This window comes from Tyto alba, unplaced genomic scaffold (genome assembly GCF_018691265.1).
Source record: "Tyto alba isolate M040663 unplaced genomic scaffold, T.alba_DEE_v4.0 Super-Scaffold_2, whole genome shotgun sequence".
NCBI classification, from domain to species: domain Eukaryota; kingdom Metazoa; phylum Chordata; class Aves; order Strigiformes; family Tytonidae; genus Tyto; species Tyto alba.
The window spans coordinates 50,100,932-50,126,158 of record NW_024881282.1 but is presented as its reverse complement, the minus strand read 5'-3'; the positions used below and the strand labels follow the sequence as shown (position 1 = coordinate 50,126,158).

The 25,227-nt window shown below is 40.4% G+C and overlaps 1 protein-coding gene across 1 annotated transcript in view; it reads left to right on the top strand.

The window, feature by feature from the left end:
• Window positions 1-2,070: 2,070 nt before the first annotated feature.
• Window positions 2,071-25,227, top strand: part of TPH2 (tryptophan hydroxylase 2) — a 55,686-nt gene continuing 32,529 nt past the window's right edge. The window contains exons 1-8 of the mRNA XM_032999836.2: window positions 2,071-2,345; window positions 5,772-5,924; window positions 8,258-8,441; window positions 8,550-8,650; window positions 11,462-11,529; window positions 16,723-16,919; window positions 18,679-18,814; window positions 24,292-24,418. Of these exons, the coding sequence (XP_032855727.2) occupies window positions 2,238-2,345; window positions 5,772-5,924; window positions 8,258-8,441; window positions 8,550-8,650; window positions 11,462-11,529; window positions 16,723-16,919; window positions 18,679-18,814; window positions 24,292-24,418 (1,074 nt within the window). The 5' untranslated portion in view covers window positions 2,071-2,237. The remainder of the gene's footprint in view (window positions 2,346-5,771; window positions 5,925-8,257; window positions 8,442-8,549; window positions 8,651-11,461; window positions 11,530-16,722; window positions 16,920-18,678; window positions 18,815-24,291; window positions 24,419-25,227) is intronic.

Below are 25,227 nucleotides of genomic sequence, written 5' to 3'. Positions count from 1 at the left end.
GAGCATTTGGAGAGTGCTTGGTCTCACTCCCGTAAACTGTTCAACTGCAGGAACTGTGTCTAGATATCTCAGGCATAGCAGGCAGGAATATCAAAGTTCAAAGACTCTGATGTGCTTCCCAATATTAAAAATAATGAATAAACATAGCAGAGAATATCTTTTGATAACTTAGGATATGAGACACGTTTTCCCCCTAACTGGGAAAATGAAGTAAAACTTCATGGGTTAGCATAAAAAAAAATGGTTGATTTGCATTACAGGAGCAAGTAGAGGAACCAAACATTATTATGATGTTACTGTCAAGCAGAAGAAAGGATCCTTATTACATTTAACACATGGAAAACTCTGGAAATGTGAAGCTGAAAGGGTTTGCTTTGGGCATCCCACCAGTTCTGAGGCAGCTGTGAACCTGTCCCAGTCCTGAGCACTGAGCATGACTGTCCATTTGAAGGAGGGGGTCATCTGACTGGCAGTGGCCACTTTAGACTGGAAGATTTATCTGGCTTTTGTTAGCTGTGATAAATGGTAAAATTCTATGAAACTCCATGGGAGGTATGAAATGGTCTCAAATCTTCTGCTGTGCTTCTGTGTTGGTCTCTTTTTAAGAGCAAAATGAATTCCCTGATGATGCAGATCTGTAAACACTAGTTATAAGGTTCTGAGTCTAGCAAGGCTAAGGGATTTGAGGTTGTGAAGGGAGGCAATCTGCAGCGGAGTTGGATGTGACATGAAGCTTAGTACTATGAGCGATGCCTCCTGTTACTTGCCTTGAGCAGCTCCCTGCTCAGTGTCTCAGCTTCAGTGGATCTGATTTTAACTTTTTCCTCTCCATCTGTGTGTTTGGTCTGTGTACCAAGGCCACATGATGCCAGCTGTTGCGTTCAGCTAGGTTGTCCCTGTTCGGGGAGGCTGCTGGGTGAGTCACTGATGGTGCTTTTCAAGGGGAAGCAGCGATCGTTTCCCCTGCCCAGAAGGTTGGAACAAAGACAATTGTGTATGTATTTGAAGGAAACTTACAGAAATAGTGCTCCCAATCCAGATGTGCTGTTCAGTCCTATACTCTGAAAAGTAACCTATTTATTCCAAGTAGGTCACGGAAAAGTTTTGGGAGAAGCAGGGAGGAAAATTACAGGGAGAGCAAGCGACGGTGGTGACAAAATGAGTGTTTGACCTCAGAATGTTAGTACAAGGGAAATTAAAAATCCTAAAACCACTTCACAAACAGATTTGAGCGACTGAGACAGTACCTTAATACTACAATTGTTTCAGCAGTTGCCTTCTGCTCCCTTAAAATTTCTGAGCCAACAGGAGCCTGAAATGAAATAGTAAACAAATTCTTAAAAAAAACTAAGTAATTTTAACCTCAGAGACAAGTAAAGTTGCCACGTACATATAAATATAAGAGACCTCTAGGATTTGTATGGGATTGTTTTATTGTCACGATGATTAACTGTTTTACTGATGTCGTGGTTAGACAAGTCTTGTAATTGGAGTGTGGCCCTTATGCAGCTCAGGCAGAAGACACAGCCGTTGCTGTCTCAATTAAAAAGCTGCCTCCAGCTCGGCATTCTCTTTCAGTGGAAATACTCTTTGCTTGTCACCAGTCACCTATGTTAAGTCTTTCATTCCAAGATCTAATTCCTATCCATCAATCCATCTTCTCTGAACCAGCCTCCGTTTTCCAAACCGGTACTCAACAAAAGGGACAGAGATTCTACATCAAAGTCACTTGTGCCTCAACATCCCACAACTTCTCCGTGCAGAAACTCAGCCCCTCTTTTTCTTTGGCACACTGTCCCCCTGGCCCGTCCCGTCCCCCCCTCCCATCCCCGGGCCTACCCCCGCCCCGGGCCCTGCCCCACAGCTACCGGGGCCGCGGAGCCCTGCCCGCCCTGCCCAGGGTGGAGGGAGAAGGGGCAGGCTGGTCTGGTTCGGCTTCCCGGGATGGGTTTAAAGCGGTGCTTCCCGGCCCGCGGGCCGGGCCGTGCCCCGCCGCCGTGTGAGGGGGGAAGGCGACAGCCCCGGGGGCGGGCGGAGAGGGCCGCGCCCGGCGGCCATGCCGCTCCCCGTCCCGTCCCGTCCCGCCCCGGCGGCTGAGGTAAGCGGGGAAACTCGTGGGCGTCTATCCGACGGCGGCTCTCCCCTAATCGGCTCCGCCATCGGTCTCCGCGTATAAAAGGAGCCGCGGCGGGGCGAGGCGGGCAGAGCGCGGCGCTGCCGCCCGCCCGCCCGGCCCCATGCAGCCCGCCATGATGATGTTCTCCAGTAAGTACTGGGCGCGGAGGGGCTTCTCGCTGGACTCGGCCCTGCCGGAGGAGCGCCCGGCGGCCATCGGCAGCCTCACCGTAAGTGGCGGGGGCTTCGCTGCCCGGCCCCCCCGCCCCGGGGGGCAGCGGGAGGAGGGGGCGCTGGGGCAAGGGGAGCTGGAGGTGCGGTGGGGTGGGGTGGCGTTCGGGGGGGGCCCGGCCCCCGGCCCCCTTCCTCTGGACCTCAAGGTGAGGTGAAGAGTTTTTCGGCAGTTGCAGGGGCCGGTGGAACTAACTTTGCAGTCGAATCGGCCCTCATCCAAAACGCCGCCTTAAAAGTGTCTTTGAGTAAAAGTTTCACTAGACATGCAAGCCTCGCCGCAGAAATTAACCCCGTTGCTATTGGAATGATATAAAAAAAGCATAGGGGTCCGGTTCGGGTGGCTTTAGGTGCCTGATTTTTGAAAGGCTTTGATTAGTCCTACGGGTTCAATGCATCAGTAGAATCTGCCTTTTCAAGGCACTCGCAAACCTCACGCCGCGGTACGTGAAACATTTTTGGCAATAAAGCGAACCGCTTGCGCTCACACCGCGTTGGTGCCCGTGGCACTTTCGTTGCTGAGCGACTGCCGAGTAGCAGGGGTGTGAGAATGTGCGGGGAGCATCCTGCTGGGGATGGGCAGCTTCCCGGGTGGAAACCCTGTCAGGAGGTGGAAACAGTTCTCTGTACCGTGATGAGGTGGGTGCAACAGGTGCCTGGGTGATTTCAAGCACAGGATAAACTAATGTATACGTATTTGAATAGGTGTACTTTAATAAGAGTAAAGAATGTTACTAGGTGCTAATAATGTAATCTGCTCTGAATATGTGAAACATTTAGGATTATGAAGACTTTGCCTCCTGTAAAAGTTTGCGACACGTGAAGATTCAGATCACTTGAGTAGAACCAACAGAATGCACCAGTTTGTACCAGTTGTGAACTGCCTATTGACTTTATAGTAAAATATGAAATATCTCTATTTGTACATGCTTTGCTTTTATTGGAAATACTGAATTAAAATGCGATAAATTTGCTTTACTGCCTTTGAGTTACTTTCTTTACTGAGTTCTGCTATAGGTGATTTTTCCTGAGTACTTGCACTTGCTCCAGATAATTCATTTTCATTAGGATAGTAGATCTGCTAGTCGTTATTTAATTATGAAGTGTACTAATGAGCATGACTCATAAGACTGGAGTTCTTGCAATATCACAGCCTCTTCTGGTGAGCTCAAAATAAATAGGTATTCTGGTTTTCACATGCTTGAGAGCCTTTCAGGCATCATTTCAGGTAATGCTCACTTGGGAGTATTAGGGAACCTGTGACTGACTTGGAAGGTGCCAAGTGCTCTCATTTCCCAGAGGAATTGATGGTATTGAGATTCTCAGACACTCAGTTGACTACATGATGCTCAGTACATAGCTTCCAGAAAGCAGCATGCAGTGAAAAATCACAGACGTTATATAAAAATAGCACCTTTGTCACTTCATACGGAGGTTGTGTGCTTGATGTATGTGAAAAGGACTCAGCCAAATCCCAGATATTATTGAAGCTAAAACAAAAGTGACCTTCTGCTAAACTATTTCTGAGCAAACCTCCTACCAAGCAGAATCATATAAGCTCAATTAATAAAAAATAGACCTTTGAAACCTTTCATGTATCATTCTGCTTTTCCAGATTGTTCCTGTGTAGTCCAATAAACAATGAGAAAAGACCACAAAGACTGTAGCATGTCCAGTAACTAGCTTAACTGTGGCTGGTTTAACCTGTGCTATTTAAAGAGTGGCTGTTGATAAGATTATTAATTTTAACTACCAGTCTTTTTAATTCAGTGTGTTCTTATACCTTAAAAAAAAAATTATCTTGGAAGATCCAGTGGGAGCTGACTTGAGAGCTGTGGGCTGTCTATTTAGTAGAGGGAGATATTACAGAGTGGACTAGGATTAAGTAAAATATTAAACCAATTTGATATGAACCATAGGAATGCATTACGGTAGACGTGATGCAAATACTTTGTCGCAGCCACATCCATTTTTAAGAAAACTATTTTATATAATCCAGTTTGAAAAGGAATCAGGCTGAAGCTTACTAATTTTTTGCTGCTTCTAGAAAGACTTGATAAAATTTTGTAAAATCTTCTAGAAGCACAGGGACACCCGGTGCTAAAGTCCATTGTTGCAGGTCCACAGATATAACCTACCCGTAAGGAAAAAATAAGAATAGACATTTAACTTGGCTTTCATCAAGTGTTATGAGACCTGTTCAAAAGCTTCGTATTTGGTTTATTTTCCATAGGCTGCTTTACAATTTACTAAAGGACAATTTAATCCATGTGGAATAGTTATATATGATTCTTAATTTCTATGTTCACATTTTTTTAGTGTCTATATTATGGATGATAAAAAAGCAGTTAGCATCTCATTGGAGATCCAGAAGTCACAGTCTGGGTAGTGGAAAATTCAAGTTGTTTTTTGAAAATCATGGTCAAGCTTATAAAAATTGGATATAAAGTCTGTACTTTTGACATCTCAACAAGATTTAAGCTGATAGAATTACATTTTTTGGAAAATGCTGACTGAAATTTGGTTTAAAGCAGTCTTTGACCCCAACCTTGTGAGAAGAATGTAGAAGTGGCCAAGGATGGTGTAATTTTCTGTATTTTTTTTGAGTTCCTCAGCCAGTTCATCTTCTATGGGAGGTACAGTTTTTTACAAGGAGGACAATCAGCCACTGGAATAATTTCCCTAGGGAAATGGTGGATTCCCCAGCATTAGACACTTTTAAGGTCCATCTGGACAGGCTGCTGGGCCATCTTGTCTAGACCATGCTTTTGTCAAGAAAGGTTGGACCATATGATCCCTGAGGGCCCTTCCAACCTGATATTCTATGATTCTGTGGTACAGTCTATGTTTGTATTTCTGTCCTTGTTTGTATAATCAACAGAGGTTTTGTTTGCTCAGGAAAAATGACATTACATGACAGCATTAATTGTACTACAACAGAGAACATAAGGTTTATGTTTTAAATGTAATGGTTAATACAAAAATACACACCAGTGTAAATCATTGTGAATTGACGGGTACAGGTCAGAATAGCCTCACTGCAATTTTGCAGTGCAGTTTTGCAGCAATATTTAGGTTAGCATAGCATCACTGAAGGCTTTGCAGTAATTTAGACTGTCTCCATTTGCTTCATATTTATTACTAATGATAGCATTGTCTTAATAGTATCGTCATATTTGTATCCCAAACACTTACAGGCTTTTCTTTAAACTTTTTCTAATGGTCTGACCTCTTGCACAATCATCTCTAACAGCTGCCTTTGACTTGTGATTCTGGTTTTAAGTAAATGCATTGCCTTTTAAGTTATGTCTGGATGAGTTCCATTCAGCTATTTTCTAACAAAATTTTTTCCTTGCTTAAAAAGACTTAATTTTGGGAAATGCCTGTTTGTATCTGAGATGATGCTGTTCTTTATCCATTTGTAGCTAAACAGATCAAGTTCTGGGAAAAATGAGGAAAAGAAAGGCAATAAGGGAAATGGAAAAGGTGAATCTGTTTCTGAAGGTGGAAAGACAGCCGTGGTGTTTTCCTTGAAGAATGAAGTTGGTGGGTTGGTGAAAGCTCTTCGACTCTTCCAGGTAAAGCTTACAAGTCATTGCTCTGACTGGACTGAGAAAGGCTACTGAGGTCAGGTTGCTTGTTGGTATGAATCTAATGGACCATGGGGGAAGGAATAGAGTGCAGCTACGCTCTGCAGAATTGAATAAAAGTAACTTAAAATTTTATGGACCATTCAATAAAGCATTTTGGGCTCATGAAGGGTTTTTCTGGAATAAAGTTTAACAGTGATGCTGATGTTCGCACCATTCGCTTTAGATTTCCAACGTGCAATTCTCAACACCGTAAATTAGTTTTGAAGTTGTCTGTGCAGGCCACAGTGAAAGGAGGCACTTTCAGAGAGCAGTTCAGAATCTAAATTAGATAGAGTCAGGTGGTGGTGGCGGCCTTGCAGGACAAACTTTGGTCATGAAGTTAACTGCACTTTTAAGTGCTTGCAGGGTCAGGGCTTTATGTGTCTCACTAGAACGTAAACTGTGACGTGTTGGTTCCCATATAGATCCCCATGCAATCGGTGAATTTTGGTCAGTCTGCTGATACTGCACATAGTCTGCGTGCCTTATTAATAATTGGAAGAGGGCTTGGAGGCATGTCTGAGGGTAGCTAAAGCAAAGCAGTATGATAAAAGTCTTAGGTTGTTCAGGCTGTGCAGTGCAGTGAGGAGAAAGTTAGGAGGCAGCTTGGAGTCTACCTTAAAGGCTGTTGGAGGATGGCCTTAAAAACCATCAGAGGGGTGTAAGTGTGGGAGCACTGGGCAATACCAGTCCTAACTCGCAGGAGCTGGCTCTGGGAACAGATTCCCAAGGCTGATGTAGACGCTTAGATTCCCCAGCCAAGGAAAAGGGGTGAGTTCGACTTGCAGGAGGGAGGCTGCCAGGAGGCAAGGTGTTTAATAGAAAGAGGGGAAGCCTAAATGAGCTAATAGGAGTTGCAGAAGGTGTCATGTTTTCAGTGCAGCTTCTCTCCGAGGGTTAAGTGTCTGACTGCAGCTCTGGCTTAAATGCTTGAATGGGTTTGTACCTGAAATCCTGGATTTACACATCAGCCCCCCTTCTTGGGAACTCTTGGGCATATAACTCACTCTAGTCTCTTAAAACATGTCTGGAAGATTTTGCAGAGATATAACCCCCATTCACATAATTACTTAACAATTTGAGTACTGTGAGGGACAGCTCAGGGTTTTGTTCTATACTCAACCTAGGGTAGATCAGAGTGAATTTGTTACGTGAATGGGTTAGCTAAGGAGATACACCGTATACATAATTTATGGAGCATGCCAGTGAAAGAATTATGTACATATATCCAGAGGTGTAAAAGCAGAGACTGCTGGTTGTCTGTACCAGAGGAGACCTTCATCTGAAATGGACGCTTATGTAAAATACAGCAGACAAATGGAAGTACAAGTATATAGTTCACCCCATTTGGAAGTCAAAAAATGTTTTATTGGCTTCACTGATAAGTGAAAGGATAGCTGTGGAAAGTAACAGATAGATTCTGTCTGGCAAAAAAGGAAAAATCAGAGTCAATAGCAGTATTGTTGAAAACAGTCATCTAGTCCAACCTCCTGTTTTGAAGCAAGGCTATCATAACACTAGATCAGGTCAGCCATTACACATTATGGGTTTCTGTCATTGTTTGACACCTTGGCAGATCAGTAATTGTGGTGGGAGAGATAACCCACAGGAAAGTTTTCATGCTAGAAGTATTTACATACTCATTTTTGTTGCATCATTTAGTTTTGATTGAGACATTGTAATAGAGAATAAATTGAATTATATTTTAATTTTCTTACAATTTTATTACTATTAACACTTTGGGTTATTGATCACTGCTGAAAGATAGATGAGGACTGATGCACAGTTATCCTCACAAAGATATTTTCTCCTCATGTGTTCGTAAGAGATACTGAAACAGTACATGTTTAATAACATCTCTTTAAAAAGCACACTCAAATCTAGTTAAATTAACATTATTATTATGCACATTGCCTAATAAAATCACATTAGAGTTTAATATTTATATCAAAGGTAAATATAAAGTTGCATTAGATTTTTTTTTTATACATGATGGTTTATTGTCCTCTGTAAGAGATTGTCTTGGTAGGTAAAATTAAATCATTAGTTGACTTTCTTCATTAAATATAATAGTTTTATTTTTACTTTCAGTAAACAGATTTTTTTTTTGTCTTCAGTATTTATTAAGCATCAATAACTAGTTGTGTAAATACAAAGTGAGTACTTTCAAAGAAAATACCTTTTGATAACTGGGAAAAACTTTCCTGAGGAATATGCTGTTAATGTTGCCCTTCTAGCTGGTATGTCTGTATTTCACCTGTTATTTGATCTTTCCACAGGAGAAACATGTGAGTATGGTTCATATTGAATCCCGAAAATCGAAGAGAAGGAACTCAGAGGTGGAAATTTTTGTGGACTGCGACTGCAGTAAGAAAGAATTCAATGAACTAATCCAGTTGCTCAAGTTTCAAACTAATATCCTGTCTCTCAATCCACCAGAAAACATCTGGACTGATGAAGAAGGCAAGGCTGCTTTTGTAACACTCGGTTTAGACACTGACAAACGTTTTGCACAGGTATCTCCGTAGTCTTACACTCCAGTACAATCAACTCGCATTCTGTCTTCTGCAGATCTTGACTGTGTCCCTTGGTTCCCCAGGAAGATATCTGAATTAGACAAATGCTCACAGAGAGTTTTGATGTATGGATCTGAGCTGGATGCAGATCACCCCGTAAGTGTAACCTAAAATTGTCTTGTAGATAATTTGTTTAGGTTATTTGCTCGTCAAATAAAAAGCCTGTTGACTACTGTTTTTGAGTACTTTTTTGAGCATATGGTTTTCAGACGGTGGGGGTTTAATTCTCTTCAGTAGTTTCACTAAATTAATTTTCCTTTTCTGTAGTAGGACACCCAAAAAGGAGGTCCTCCAGAAAACTTACTCACTAGAACAACTATGTTCCCTTTTGTTCTGCTTTAATTTATTTATTTTTTTAATTAACTAGTTGATAGGTTTCAAACTGGGAAGAGTTTAGGTCAATGTGACTTTCAGTTTTGCCACAAGTAGCTCCTAGGTAAGAATTGATACTAACCTAGGTATCAGAAAAGAATTATGAAAGAAGACTTGCTTGGGCACTCAGGAGATAGTTACAAAATAAAACACAGCAACATGTTCCTGTTTCTTGGATGCAGCAGATGGGAAGGTGTCTCACGTTGTTTCCTGACTTTGGTGACAGGCGACAAGCCTGCATTTCACACAAGCTGTATCTTCAGTAGTGCCAAATACTCAATGCAGAAGGCAGAAAAATAGATTTGTTATTGTTTTACTTCTTTTGGCTGATGTCCGTAAATGCTTAACCTCTGAGTATTTAGATGGCAGATAATTGCAAGTATTTGTGCTACAACATTTTTACTTGTTATAAATCCAAGCTTCTACCTTTGGACCGCTTGGCTGAAAGTTACTGGCGGTAGCTAGATGTATTCCTTCCTAAACCAGGCTGGATTAAACTGGTATTGTAAGAAACTTCCAGCTGAAAGGAAGTAGGTAATGAACTAAGATATTTGACCATAGGACTGTCTTGTAATAGAATCAGATTAAACTCTAGCTGTAGGTGACAGTCTCCTTTGTTTTTTGTCACACATTTTTGTTGGTATTGTGCAAGGTGGTGAGGAACGGCCCCAAAGAGTTGTGAGTGACTGCAGAAAGATCAGTTTTGTGTACGGGACTTCCTAGCGACGCATCTGCATTCCACAGTGCTGCAGTGCCTGTGCACACTCCTCCCTGGCGACCGCCGCGGTTCCCAGCCGGCGCTGCACCACGCTGTGGGCCCACAGCAGGGCAGCGCGTTCCTGGATCCTGGTTTCTGCCATGTACCTCTTGATAACAAACTAGGATTTACCTCACATTTTATCAGAACGGAAAAGTCTGTTGATTACCTTCAACCATTAACAGTAATTTGGTTCAAACAGAGGCTATAGTGGCAGCTCATTCTAGCCTTGAGTTGATGACTCTGATGGGCCATTTGATACTGTTTTATGTTCTGAGCTGGTGCCTTCATTAAATACTTGAGTGCTCTGCTGAAAATGTGCCTTCAGTTTTACAGACAATGAAAAAAGACATTTGCATTATATGAATATATATTTTACACTTAGGGGAACTCTTACAAACATAATTCACACACCATTTGTTAGCCTATGCAGCATGCTAGGTATTAGAGATGGGGGAAAAAAACTGTAAAATCTGTGACTGGCCTTTCAAAGGCCACTTCTGGTGCCTGCCTTGTTCCTTAGCGGTGGCGTGTAGGTGCCAAAGGACCAAAGAGAATTACCCTATTACAGAACCAGCATAGCCCTAACCCACTGCATATTGGCTAACGGTCTCGGTCTCAGTTTCACTACACATGACAGGCTTTTAAATCCCCTGTGCAGTCTTCCATCACTTTTTACCTCCTGAATGGTCTGCAGCTGAGGAATTTAGTGCTTATGTCAAAAGGTATTAAGCCAACACGGAGGCTCCCCCAGATTACAGTAACTTTTTGCCAGTCAAAAAGCTTTACTGTGTAGGAGTGGAAGCCTGAAGTTTTTCTGCACTCCTCTGACATCCTCCCTTACTTTCCCCCAGCAACGCAGCCTTCTGAGCTTTCTGGAAGCTCGTGCAAATATTTCAAATCAAACAATGTTATCTTTTCATTCCCTTCAGTGATTTGTGTTTGTGCGTGTGAGTAGTAAGGACAAAACACATTTTACTTTTCGGCTCTGACTAGCAGAAACCTAAATGCATTTTCTGGGCTACTAACTGGGGAACTTAGATAACTCTCTACTCCTTTCATCTTCAAGAGGTTGGTAGTTCTGCCTTGAAAATAGAAGACTTTCTGTAGTCCAAAACCTGAAGTGTCTACGTCTTTTATAGGTATAGAAGAGATCTTGTTTTAGTTTCGAATAGCTCAAAGGGCTGTAGCTGGCTGGTGTGTATGTGTTATACAGCTCTTCTGCACTTAATATGGAAAAGGTGTGAGCTTACTGTAGCCCACAAGGTTGAGCCCTTCCTCTGAAACTCAGACTGGAGCAGTATGCATATTTGCTGCTGGAGGTTGATGGTTCAGTCCCTAATGTGTTGTTTAAGGTGGCAGCTGCTGAGGTAGCATCTTCAAAATGAATTGTGTCTGAATTCTGGGTGCTTGATTCTTCTAGTGAAGAAAGGTATATTAAGGATAGGTAAATTATTCTGCTTTGTGCCTGTGTGTAATTTCCATTCAGATAAGGAAAACCTGAGTGAGATGATATGACAAGGAAAAAGTTTCCCTTTTTCAACATCTTGGGTGAATGACTGTACCTATGTTCACACCTGCTTCAAAAAAACTCCCGCGGGACTTTGGTGGGGAAAAAAGTGAAGAAATCCATATTTTCTCTTGCAGTCCAGTAGATAGTGTTAATCAAAACACAATATAATTAGGTACTAAATAAACACTTCAGTGATTTATTTTATAATTCTTACAGCTAATTTTCTGTCCTTACTGTAAATTACTCTTTTTCTTCCTTGCTTAAGGGATTTAAAGACAATGTCTATCGACAAAGAAGAAAGTACTTTGTGGATGTTGCCATGAGCTACAGATAGTAAGTACTGACATAATTCTTCCCCATGCTGCTGATGAGTTAGAATTCATGCTCTACTTAATTCTGTAGGATGAAGTTTAACAGCAGACAAAGTAATCCTTTAAACTGACTAGTTTAGTGTAGGCTATAAATGACAAACCTGATGCCCGAAATCCTGTTGCATTTTTGATATAGATACAGGCAAGTAAAGCATTTGAAAGGTAAGCACTATCTCTTCAGCATTTTATTCATAGCTGCTTAAACTTAAGAAACTCTTTTACAAATGCTTGCATATCTTAATGACAAACTGCTTCACTGCTGAATCTCATGTACCTAGCATCCTTATGTAGTTGGACAAGCTCACTAAAAAATTAAATTACTATATTCTTTTAATGTGATTACCATACTGGACACTACAAAATGCCATTTACCGATTTTGCCAACACAGCTCTAAATTTCTCAGAATTCAGTCAGTGGATTTCTCTGTAGTTAGTGGAGCTGGTGTCTGTGCACAAATACACTGCATGTATTTTCTCAATTTGATTTTTTTTTTTACCCACGTCAAGTCAGTATTTTCAATTTGCTGCCATCCCTGGAATTAGGAAACTTTCTGTGCTACCTACAAATACCTACTGTGTTGCAATTTTCTTGTCACAGAGGCATTCAACTAATTCTGGTCATATTCTTGGTTTTATTTGCAACAGGCTTAAGCCCTCATTCTTAAGGGAAAGAACATACTAATTTAATGTTCTTTTCCATTTTATCACACTTCTTCAGGTTTTTCATTTTTTCCTTTGAGATTTCTACATACCTTGTTTAAAGAATATAAAACACAGCAATTTTTTTAACCCTTTGTAGAAGGCACTTCCTGTCAGGAAGCAGTTCAAAAAAGGATTTTTGAAGGTTTTTCAATTCTGTTTTTTTGTTTTTAATATAAGGCTAGTATACAGGCTGCAGAAAGGTGGGTTGACAGGAGGATTAACTCTGCTTTGTTGACCATATTATCCCGATTATATTTTTCCTTTACTTTTGTCCCATGCCTGTCATTAAGCTACTACCAGTCTAATAAATGTGTAAGTGCTAGTGTCAGTTCCCCTTTTTTCTGCCCATGCTGGCATTTGTTTAGCTGGGTGCTTATGACATTCATCCAGCACACTGAGCTGCTGCCTGCTGGGAGCAGGGTACTGGTTGGTAGAGAAGCTTCCTAGGCTGACCAGGAAAATCCTAAATTTAGCCAGCTTTCAAATGTAAATTGAGACAGTTTTTTTTGTTTGTTTGTTTACAGCTGATTGATTTATTATCTTTTTTTTTTCAGTTTAATGATTGTGGCAGAGTTAGTTCTTCTTGCCTAGCATTTATTGCAGTGTGAAATGTCAAGCAGGTACCTGTGGGTGAGGGCAGACTGTGTGTGCTCCTAGAGCTCTTTCAGTAAATTGGATTGTTCTCCATTTACCCGTGATGGTAGCAGAGGTGCCATGCATTTCACAGCTGCTAAGTTGCTGGAAATATCTGCCTCCCTTCTCTCTCCCAGCTGCCTAAGTGTTGGAAAGATCATGTAGCTGTCTTACTAAACAGTGGTTGGTCTTCTGTACAAAGGCTTCTTTTTTTCACCCTGGAACCAGTGAGAAGCATATTTTCACAAAAATTGTATAGAGTAATCCTGCATATTCCCGGAAAAACAAGTAAAGGAAAGGAAAAATTTTTTTCCTTCTTTAGATTTTGAAGGCTCAAGAACTATCTCTGCAGGCACATTACAAAAGTCAAACAACCCAAACCAGAGGTTATTTGGGAGACAGATCTTGTGCTTTAGCAAAACTCTTGGAAGTACTCCTTCACTCCACTGATCTTGTCAAACCTTTAAAAGTTTTCAAACTCTTCCTGTTATTACAAGCAGAGGGAAAACAAGATGCTTCAAATATTTTTAGTCAGGGACCACAAAATGACTGGAAGGCCAGTGTTTAGGGCAGTTACCTAAGATGTGGCAAAACCTCATTCTTACTCCTCAGGTCTCCTGCAGTGGTTATCTTAACCCCAGGGATGTGCCATGTCTGCTGGGCTGTGCAGTCAGTCTCTGCGTGTGCCGGTAGAGACAGCCCAGGGAGACATTTACCCTCAGTGTCCTGCAGCTCAGCCTAAGCCACGCTGAGGAAAGGCTAATCAGCTCAGGGAGGACTCTGTGCTGCTGCAGCTAAGATGCTGCTGCTGCTACCCATGCTGGGAAGCTCAGAATTAATATAGGTGTCTCAACACTACATTGCAGCCTCATCACACTCTCTTCTGTGGTCTAATGACTATTTACTTACTTATACAAAAGGAACGGCTCTGTTGTAAGGACTGCTTCCCTTAGGGATAAATTCAGAGCATTGTCTTGAACCTTTCAGTGTCTTCCAGGTAAGTGACCTTCCTAATTGCTTACTGAGGCTTGATGCCATTTTCCAGTGTAAAAAAAACTCCAGTTGTTTCCTTAAAAAAATAACAAAGAGATTTGGCTGCTAACAATTGGCTGCGAGGAATTGGTTCTGTAAAAAAGTTGTTGAGTTGAAAATCCTGGATCAGCATTTCATTTATGAATGGGTGTTAAAGGGAAAGACATGTTAATAAGAGCACAGCAGTGAAGATCAGCTGTATGAAATAAATGGACCAAAACAAAAAATATTCCTCCCTCCTTCACTTAGCTTCTATCCTAAAGATAGTGAAAATGTGTTGATCTTGCTAATTAGTCTTTCGAGACTGACTGCGGATTGAAAAAGTGTTGAGAAAATTAAATCTGGAGGAAAAATAGGATGTTTTAGAGGGAATTCATAATATGAGTTGATAGCTCATGACCATGGCAAAATGGAAGGACTCTATTTTAATAAGGGGAAATAAAAATTCAGGATAAGCTAGCTTGTAGAGTCATCATAGCCATGAGAAAACTGGCTATGCAGACTGGCCATTTCAGTGATTTATTGAAAAGTTTGAGCGCAAGGTGGGTCTTGGTTGTTGAAATAAGAGGGTAGGAAAAATGAGATTTGCAGAGCTGAGTGAGAAAGGCATAGGTCCTCTCTCAAGTCTGACTGCCTTGATCATCTCGATAAAGAAAGCAGTATCATGATCAGCTGGAAATAAGATCAGCTCTCCCAGGCATAAATCCTATTAAGGAATTAATGTTCAGTGAACCTTACTTCAGTACTAATGAATTAATTGAAACAATAACTAAGTTATAAACCTTTTAGTGAGCAGTGACCAAGCTTCAGATCCTTGATTATGTTTATATCTCTCTAGTGACAGGCTAAATAGAAACCTGAGTTTTACCTCTGGTGCACACATTTCTTCTTCTTTGCTGGGCCAGTGCTGACCCATACTGACAGTATCCATAGTAGAGGTCAGGTCTAAGGAAAAGGGATGAGGCTACTGCATGGTATTCTGGCAGCTCCAGGTGGATGGAGTAGCAGCCTGCTTGTATCTGTCATGTACAGTACAATTTAGAATAGGTGTGTTATGCTTTCCATGAGCTGGCAGGCAGCTTAAGGCTGATAAAGTGTAAAGGTGAAGACAGATACTGGACCTGAGGGACTGATGCCCACCTCACAATGGGCACGGATCCAGTGCAGCTTCTGTTGATGAGAAATGCTTCACTAAATGTGTTGGAATTCTTGTAATGTCTGCAAAAGAGTGGCTGAAGGGGAAGTAGCAGATGTATTGAATGTTCAGTGAGTCTTTAACAAGTATGAGTACCTCATACGGAGTAGTCTTTGACTGACAGATGACTGCCATGGATCAAAATCCTTTGATATAGTGAAAGGCAAGAGGATTAAATGGTAAATTTTCAATAAATGTGAAGGGACGACCACAGTGAATGTAGGGCAGATGATGCTCTTTCGTGCATGTAGCGACTGCGTAGCAGCAATCACATGCGACATGAGGGCTCATTCCTTGTTACCTCACACGGCGGAGACAGGATTATGAACCAGGAAGCAACTGAGATGGAGAGCCAACCCCCAGCAAAAGCCCAGCGCTGGAATTCTGCTGCTGCAGTGGGATTCCCCATACCCAACATGCCCATTCAGCTGCCGTCTGCAATAGTGGGGAAGCTGCAGCCCTGGGCTGGGAGTGCCCACATTGCCAGCCCTGTGCCAGGGGAGTGGGAGACAGGGACACTGATGGGGTGGAGAAGGATCCTGTGAATCCCTTTGCCCACCTCTGCTTTGTTACAGTGCGGGAAAAGAGGATACCTGAGGAGAAGGCAGATTGCACAGATTACATACTCTAGATTGAGAACATTAAATCCAGAGAAAGATGATAAAGTTTCTACGGGGAGTTAATGACATGAGGTGATGGCCTGTGACCATGGCACAGGAAATTCCTTACAGCTAAATACAAGGCAGTGCAAATTGGAAGGAACCCTTCACACTCGTCACACAGTCAGTCGGTTTTGAATTAGCTGTAACCACTCAAGACAAATCTTGGATGTCAGAGACAGATTAGCAGGTACCCTTGAAGGCTCCTGCTTTGCAATATCTGCACATCTGTGTAAGGGGGAGGAGGCAGGGGAATGGTGCAGAAAAAAAAAAAGGAGGAGTGTATTTAGAGGCTTAGTTTCAACTAGGCTAGGCTGTTGGCTCTGAGGTGAGCTTCCTCATGATGTAATTCTGCAAGAATTAGGGGTTCAAAACATATCTGTGCATGTAAGCAACAGTCTAAACAATAAACATACATATTTTAACATTTCTAAACATCTGTGTAATTGCCTAATCTTCACTTTGTAAAATTCTAGGTAATGATGCTGTGTGAACATTATGTACTTTAAGGAATGCATAGAGCGTGCAGTCTGCTGGTGGTCTTACTGAATCTACAAGTTAGACTGAATCAGGATCTTCAGCTAACCACTTGCAAAGGCATCAGGGGCAGTAAACGGAGAAATATTACTCTAGTATAGGAACATGGCATATAAGAAAAATCTCTACTATGAAAGGTACAAAGATTAAGAAATAATCTCATTGCTTAATAAGAAACGCAGGTCTTAAGAAATGAATTTAATATGTAGAACATGACATCAAGAAGTAATTCTAAGAAAAAAGCATCTAGCTTTCATTTTTAAACAGTTTTTAATACTTTTAATAGTCTCTGCCTTTATTTATTCAAATAATACTTTTCACAGCAATTTTGTCATCCACAGTCTGTCTAGAATCTGGTTGTATTCAAAGGTATTTTGTATTAATTTATTTTTTACAGTGGTCAACCCATTCCCAGAGTGGAGTACACAGCTGAAGAAATTAAAACATGGGGGGTGGTATTTAGGGAACTCAGTAAACTCTATCCCACCCATGCTTGTCGTGAATATTTAAAAAACTTTCCTCTGCTGACCAAGTACTGTGGATACAGAGAGGATAATGTGCCTCAGCTGGAAGATGTTTCTATTTTTCTTAAAGGTAAGATTCATATTTGGTTTGTTAATAGATATGGTTTCATGAAGACACTCTTTTTTGTTAGTATGAAATACAAAGCACATTGAATGAAAAGACTCCCAACTTTGCCAGTGGACTTTGTTTTAGCTGGAAGTATCATTCTGGTTTTGACATCTTCCATGGCAGAGAGTTTGTTGAGTCAGGACAGTTTTATGTATGTGTTTGTGAGTGTGAAGCTGAGAGTAATTAAATAGCTGAATGTGTATCATATGATGTTAACTTGCACAGGGAGAAAAGTCCTTCAGTACAATGAAAAGAAGGAGCAGAGTTAGCTCTGCTCTTCTCGTTGCCACAGGGTGGAAGTTCTGGTAACTGCTGTGGGCATCCCCCTACTATCCAGGCAGGTAAAAGCGGGAATAAAATGTCAAGATAACTGAATTTGAAGAGAGCAGGTTTGGCACACTGTTGCACAGCCTGATGAAAATGAGTCCTTCCTGAGTGCTCAAGACCTCATGAAGATAGTAATTATATTTGTATGTTGAAAAAAATCAGTGGGACTCTATAAGTGATCTGGTACTTCTCTTTCATGTTATTTTTTAAGTGATCAGTATATTACATATTTAGGTTTGAGAATACCCTTATTTTTTAGCTGTAATGGAAGTGTGTCCCATCTGGAAGAAGTAGCAGACATGAACCTGCTGGTTTTAACTCTAGAGGAAAAGCCACCAAAGAGTTCATTTGAGGTTTTCATTTCTCCTCAAGGGTCCCTTCAGATACACATACGTGTTCCTTAATCGTCTTGCTCAGGAGCTCAGGAACTAAAACATGATAAAGACAGGTATTTGGAAAAAAATGTTATGTGCTGTTAAGTATTATGAGAAAGATTAGCAAATAGTTTTGTCACAAATATGTATGGGAAATCTTTAGCTAAGAGAAAGCTTACTTTCCTCTGTCCCTGCTTCATCCATAACTCTTGTTTGTGAACACCTGCATTTATTAATAACTGACTTGCCACTTTTTGAGTTTGGTTGTGTACTTGTGTGTCTCATATATTATGCTCTCTAAGGAATGATGCCAAAGTATACAGGTTCTTTTTCCCTAACTGTAAACTCAAAACCTCACACTTATTTCAGAAATATGTTTTCAGACTAAATGCAGGAATAGTAGTGTCTATTGAAGAAAAACGTGGAACCTTCTCCTGTAAGCACTTGGAAAGAGTAAAGAATTAATTTGGGAGAGAAATGTGCTTTTCGAAGTCACCGAGTCTGAAATTATTCCCCACTGGGACTAATCTGACAAAGGAACACTTTGTTAAATATTTAAATGAGGACCTCAACTGTGAAAGTCAGTATTTTACTGTCACAAACAGTATTTTATCTGTAAAATTAAGGACAGAATTGATTTAATCCTATTCTGTTCTGTTAGCTTTTAATGTATTTTACAGAAGTCATCTTCTGTTTTGGAAACTTGTTTCCCATCTGGTACCAGGCATAAAAATCAGATACTCTGTGATTTGAGAATATCACTTACGGTACCTCACCGTCTTTTCTAGACAAAGGTATTTGAAACAATTTGGAAAACCTTAAAAACTATTTTCATTCAACATATGCTAGCAATGCAAAATATTTATTGTACATAATAGGTGAAAATGATGTGTGGCGATCTTCAGCCAAGGTTCTCTGTGTCATGCTTCTGGTAGAATAATTAACAACAAATCATTATGTGTCCTTAGAAACTGATAGGATATATATAATAGGGTCTTTTATTATCTCCTTCACTTCAGAAAGGTCTGGCTTCACAGTGAGACCAGTTGCTGGATACCTGTCTCCCCGGGATTTTCTAGCTGGCTTAGCATATAGAGTTTTTCACTGTACTCAGTACATACGACACGGCTCAGATCCTCTCTACACACCGGAACCGTAAGTTGCTACATTTTCTTTGGTGCTGAAAAAATATGCTCACTGGATTCTTGAAAGACTCAGCTGAATTTGCCAAGATTAGAAGAGAAACCTTGCTACAAATGTAAAAATCTACTTACACTGTTGATGGCAAAACCTTTCACACTGGTGAGCCAGATTTTAATTCAAATGCTTCTTTTGGACTTTTGACAAGGGTCTTAAATAACTGGGTAATTTATATAGTGGGTCAAAAAACTATGTGGATTATATTTCAGAGGAAAATGGAGTTTTCAACTAAACATTTTGAAAAAGTGTCTAAAATTTTATATTCTGTTGGACAACTAAGGAAAGAAGTTGGGAAAAAAGCCCTGAGTCCTCTGAAAAAAAATTGCTTTTAGAATTATAATTTGGTCTTCTTGTGTCCCCATTTATCTTTTTTGGGCCAGACTCCACAGCTGAACTTCATTTCTCTCCTCACACAACACAAGCAAATCATGAGGCACTATTCTCTTACCCAGAGAGCATATTAGATATGAAGCCTGTTGTAGGGAACATGATAGAAATAAGAGACACTTTAATTATGACTTTCATGGGACAACATTGCAGCTTTTCCAAAATAGAATATTGTGAGTTTGGATGAAATATTTTGGCATTTGGTCTCTTGATGAAAAGTGGGAAAAAAAAAGATCAAAGCGATTGTAGTTCTTGTCTTGTATTATATATGGTGTGCTCTGTGAAGTAATAACAGAACAATACATGTCAGTTAGATAATATGGAGGTAGTTTTACCAAAGGCATCTGCTGATCTTGTGGCCACAGGAATGACATTTTTGCAGTGAATCAGTTGTCAGGCAGTTAACATGAAACTGTAGCTGTTGTTTAGTCAGCTTGGACAATTTGAGTGGATTTTATTTTTGCCAAAATTTACTCAAAGGACTCATACATATATATTCAGCTCCAGTCCTGTAAACATTTGGACACATGCCTAACTTTGATTTCATGAATTGACTGCCAAAACCGTGGAGTAATATTTTTGGATATAAAAAGATTAATGGAACTGCATATTAAGCTGTATCTGAAAATGCTCTAACATCATTCTGGCAGGAGTCACCAGGTGGTGCTGTTATACACTTATCTACTTTTTTCCTCAGCCTGTGAACTCGGCAAAGTATTTGCTGAAATGCTATGAGGCTAGTTTTGTGTGTGTGTGTGTTTCTTTTGGGAAAGAGGTGGTAATCCATGAATGAATTCACTTCTGTAACCTCTGTAATTGGAGTGTTAATCACTTAAATTTGTAGGCAAATTGCTACAATGTAGAATTCTGAAAGAAGATCTTGGATATATGATGCTGGACTTCTTCTGGGCTATCTGAAAATACCTGTAGATACTAAAAAAAAAAAAAAAAAGAAAAAAAAGAAAAAAAGAAATTATAGTTAGGAAGTACCAGGTTTTGCACCAATGATTTCTTCTCCTAAGGGAAGCCAGTGTCTCAGATTCTAGCACCTGCCAATGTTCAGCAAAAGAGTGATGACATTTATTAACTTTATACAAACTAGAAGAACATTTCCAACTACTGACAGAGGATTTAGGTACATAACTCCAACAGAAACAAAGGAAGGAACATCTTCTAGGAAACAATTAAGTGCATCTGTGGTTTTGCTCATGTTCTCTGGTTCATTGATTTGAGACCCCTGTAGTTTTCAGGATGCTGCCTACATTCAGAATTATGCAGTGTATCATAGCTGATCCTTTGTAGTAACGACAACTACTTTTTTTGTAACCTTTCTGGTCATGGTGTCTGGAAAGTCACTGTGTGGTAATAATAGTTCAGTTAGAATGAAGATTTTCATGCCTTATTTGGGCTGAACCTAAAAATCCAGGTTAAGGTCTTAACATCTCTAAACATGACTAACAGAGGAATTAAGTTGTCATTTTCTAATGATGTTGCTCTCTTCTTGCAGACCTGCTTGTTCATATAAATTAAATAATATGTACTGACTATAAGGAACTCCACAAGAAAATTTTAAAAATCCCTTTTAAAATGTCTTTATTTTTTTTCATAAGATAGAGTATATAGTAAGTGTTAACAGAAATGTAGAGTGAAATAGTGTGGTTTTTTTTGTTTGTTTTTTTTTTTTTTTTTAAATCAACCACAAAACTAAATTGACTTGAGTGGGGACAGCTCTTCATCTTCCACAATAGCTGCAATGCCCTGAGATCTACTGGTTGATATATGGGGCCATAATGGGGTTTGCTGCAGGTCGCTGGTTTGGTGAATGTTGCATTTCAGTGATATAAACCTGGTAGAAAGACTCCCTTTGACTTCAGTGGGCTTTCCATCAGATTTAACACTCAGGCTATAGAGCTAGATACAAATTAGTGAGTTCATTTGGTGTGATCTGTATTGCTACTGTATGCATTTTAAAACATTTCTTCCTGAGTTTCATTATGTTTCTACTATATTCACAGAGCTATATAGATTTCCTCTGCTCTGCTAACTAATTTACTCCAAGAAAAATCTTTTGCTGTGAAAAGTACATTACAAAAATCTTATTTTCTCTGAGGAATGTGTGTGAATAAATTAAAGGAACTTAATTATTTTCTGAATAAAACAAAAATATCAAGCCTTGGTAGTTAAGCAAAGAATTATATTGTTTAGACTATCTGTAAAGGGCCAGACTGCCAGGGAAATAGAAGACTCCAATGACAATCCCAAATGCTCACTCATGGTTCTGTCTGATTTTTTTTTTGTTGTTTTTTTGTTCATATGCTTTTTGTTTCAAGCTCCCCTCTTTATAAGTGCACACTCAAAATACTACTTTGCATAGTTTTAATGGAAGAATCTGCAAGCTAAAGGCATGAGAGAAATATCTTCTGCCCCCTCATCCTCCTCCCCTTGCCAGGAGAGACAAGCTAATGTGGCTGGACTTTGTCTGTTCTCATGCTGCCTGCAAGGGTGGATGTGACACAAAAAAAGCCTTTGTCCAGGTGCAGAACTAGGAATAACACATCTTTACTTACTTGTTTCCGGGGGTTGTGGCTTCAGCATTTGGAAAGAGAGATGTAGCCACTCGCTGAGGTACCAATAGGAGTGATGGTGCTGTAGAAGCCTGCCTCGAAACCAGCACACTTACCTAAAGCCAGGAACTTGTAGCCAGTTCGACTATATCTTTGCTCTTGTTACTTGAACTACTGGTGTGAAGTTAAATAGATGTGAACTGATGCAGTGAAGGTGGAGTGCTCAGCAATCAATGTTGATTTCTCCAGTGGAGGTAAGAATTGGAGTTAGAGCTCTGGACTTCCAGAGACCAGGCTTTGTGGCCCGTTTCTGTGTTGAAAGGTGATGGTTGGAGGAGTCAGGTTCCTCCAGTGAATTATTTGGTACTGAGAATTCTCTGGGTCTATCTACCAGACTGCAGAATCCATTTCCCTGCTGTCCTTTGTATTGCTAGAGAGTTACATTTTGCAGGAGATGACAGAAGAAATTGTTGTGACTGGAACTGAATTAATTAAAGAAGGATCGTTAACCTTTATTGATTACTCAGGTGATGCAAACCATCTCCTGAATAAAGAGGTGGATACCATGCAGAGCCAGCCAGTTTTTCAAGTCTGAGCTCCAGTGAGCAGGGGAATACCACCTAAGCTACGGGTCTTGTGGTAGGGAACTTTGATCATCTTGTGAGATTCAGAGCATCACCAGAGCGATGTGGAGATTATAAAAGAGAAGGCTTCTTACCAGCCACTTTTTGAAGAAATTGGGAATTTCCCAGGCCCTGAAAGGACATGCAGTGATGTAGAAACAAGGAAGGAAAGATCCTACTTTCAGGAGGAAGGGCAGGCTTTACCAGGCAGTGAAAAACAAATGCAAATAATTTTCCTTATGTAAGTACAATGTCTGATACTGTTCCCGGCCAGTTGTACTTACCAAACGTGGTTCATGGGTGTTGACTAAACATACTGGTGCACAGTAAACTTGAGCACTCAGCCTGTATTGCTACAACTGAATCTGTAGTCAGTGTCCATGGACCATGTTTGTTTTATCATGCCAGGCACATGTATCTATTTACCTCCCTTGCTTGTATGGGAAATACACATGTCTAGGAAGGAAGAGAAATGAGGTTTGGTGCTTCCTCTGTACTGTTGAATGAATTACTCGTATATGAAATTGGCTCAGGCTTGTCATGCGCAACTTCAGTGCGGTGCTTGTCTCACCAAAAAGCATGAATATAACATGAGCCAATGTTGCTAAGCATCTGTCAGTGAGGCCATCTGGGCTGAGAAGAGACTTGTATGTAACCCTCCAATACTGGAACTGTATTTGATAAGCTTTTGGTGAGGCAAACTAGGAATGCTAAAAATGCTAATCTTCATTTGCACACATTCAGAAACTACTATCTACTACTATCTACCTAGGCACAGTGTTGGCACAGACTTCTTGGTGAAGAGTACTGAGTAAGGAGATTTTAAATTATGTAGAGTGTTGTTTTTCTGTTCATGATTTATCTGAAGTGTCAGGTTCTGTGTCTTTTCAAACAAAAATAGTTTATAAAAGACAAATTGGATGATTTTGGATGGAAAGCAGAAAACTTGATGTTTTCTCCCTGCCTCTAAAAGATTTGTTTACAGCTTAGGGGAAAAAAAAAAAAAAAAAGAGAAATGTCTTTGAAGAGACAAAAGCAAAGGAAATGTCAGATCCGATTTTTAAAGTGAACTTTACTACCAAGTCCATTATTTTCTGTGAACAAATACACCAAAACTTTCAGAATTGTTTGAGAGCTTTTTTAGATGATGCATGTGCACTTTTGTTAGGTTGGTTAGCAGTTTTTTGTACACTTGTATCTGCACTTTGTCATGACTAATAATGCACTTACAGATGTGGACAGCAGTTCTTTCTGAAACAATTCGGGTTCTCTGCTTTTTCTAAACTCTGCTTAGTGAAAAGTGGACTGTGTAACAAAAGTACCCAGTAATTGCAGTAGGAACTCAGGACTAAATGAGAAATAGAGCACACAGAAGTCTCTGTAATTATTGCCCTGAATTTCTAGTGGCAAGTGACAGAATGTTTGGTTGTGGACCTGCACCCACGTGTGTAAAAGGGAATGGAGAAGAGGGAATGTGTTGGATTTTGAACTTGATTCATGTGGAGAGAAATGCTGAAAAGTATACTTGTGAGACATCTGACTTTCCTTTGGGCAGTTCAGTCTTCATGGTATTAAGCCTGGAAGACAGCAGTGGCCCTCCCACTCAGTCTGGAAATGAAAGGGAAATCATGGAACTGATGGGGTTAAATGAAATAAAACCCATTTAATAGAAACAAGCATGTACGTTTCTACAGAACCATACACAGGGAAGAACTACTACACTATAAAAACCATGTTTCATGCTAAGACTTTTAAAGCAGAGTTGAGACCCATGTAAAATGTCTTATGTTAAATGAATTATGGAATGATTATGGCATTAATTTCTGTAATAACTCTCTTTTCATTTCCATTGCCTTAGGGATACATGCCATGAACTCCTGGGACACGTGCCTCTACTTGCTGATCCCAAGTTTGCACAGTTTTCACAAGAGATAGGACTTGCTTCACTGGGAGCATCTGATGAAGATGTGCAGAAATTAGCCACTGTGAGTCAAAATCTTTTTGTGGCATGCTCTCTCATTTGTTCTCCTCTTTGGTTGATAAAGCGACATGCATTGTTTTGCTAGAGCTGACTGCATTTTCAGGTTGCAGATCACTGTGATGTGACAATCATAAAGCTTTAGGTTAATTTTTCCATTGTTTTTAATAATAGTAAAGCTGAACACACTAGTCTTCAAGTAGTCAGTTTTACTTTTTATTTGCAATAACCACCAATTTTCAGGGCTAGCTGAGATGGATTTTGTCTACTTTAAGGTGCTGAAAACAAGTAAGCAAGGTAATTTTGAAAAAAAAAAAAAAAAAAAGCCAAGCAGGAAAACATTTTGGTGTGTGCTCTCAGCTCTACACTGTTAGATCCTCCACAGGTGGCCACTTTGGCTCTTAGCACTGCTATTTCTGTACTCACTGTTATGTTTTGCAGCTGTTCACTGTATTGTAGTGCGTGATGGATTTTGAGATTACCTTGCATCCTTGCTGCTGCTCGTGTCAGAGAATATGTAGTTACTGAGCCAAGGCTGTGCAGCAGTAGATCTAGACCAAGGTGAAGAGCCTCGGCCAGTAGCTGTGAGATGGATCCTATGTTGCATCAAAATGAGGCACATGCCAGTAGATAGTGTGAACTGGAAGAGGTTGCGTGTTAAAGATGTTAGATGCTACTGACTACCTGACTGGAGCCTTCTTGGCCCTTGTGTGAGGGACCCTCAGGTTGCACTGAAGGGCCCTGTCAAGTTGCCAGGCCTCTAGGCTCCCACCTACCTGTCAGCCTTGCTGTATTGACATTTCCAAATAACTTGTA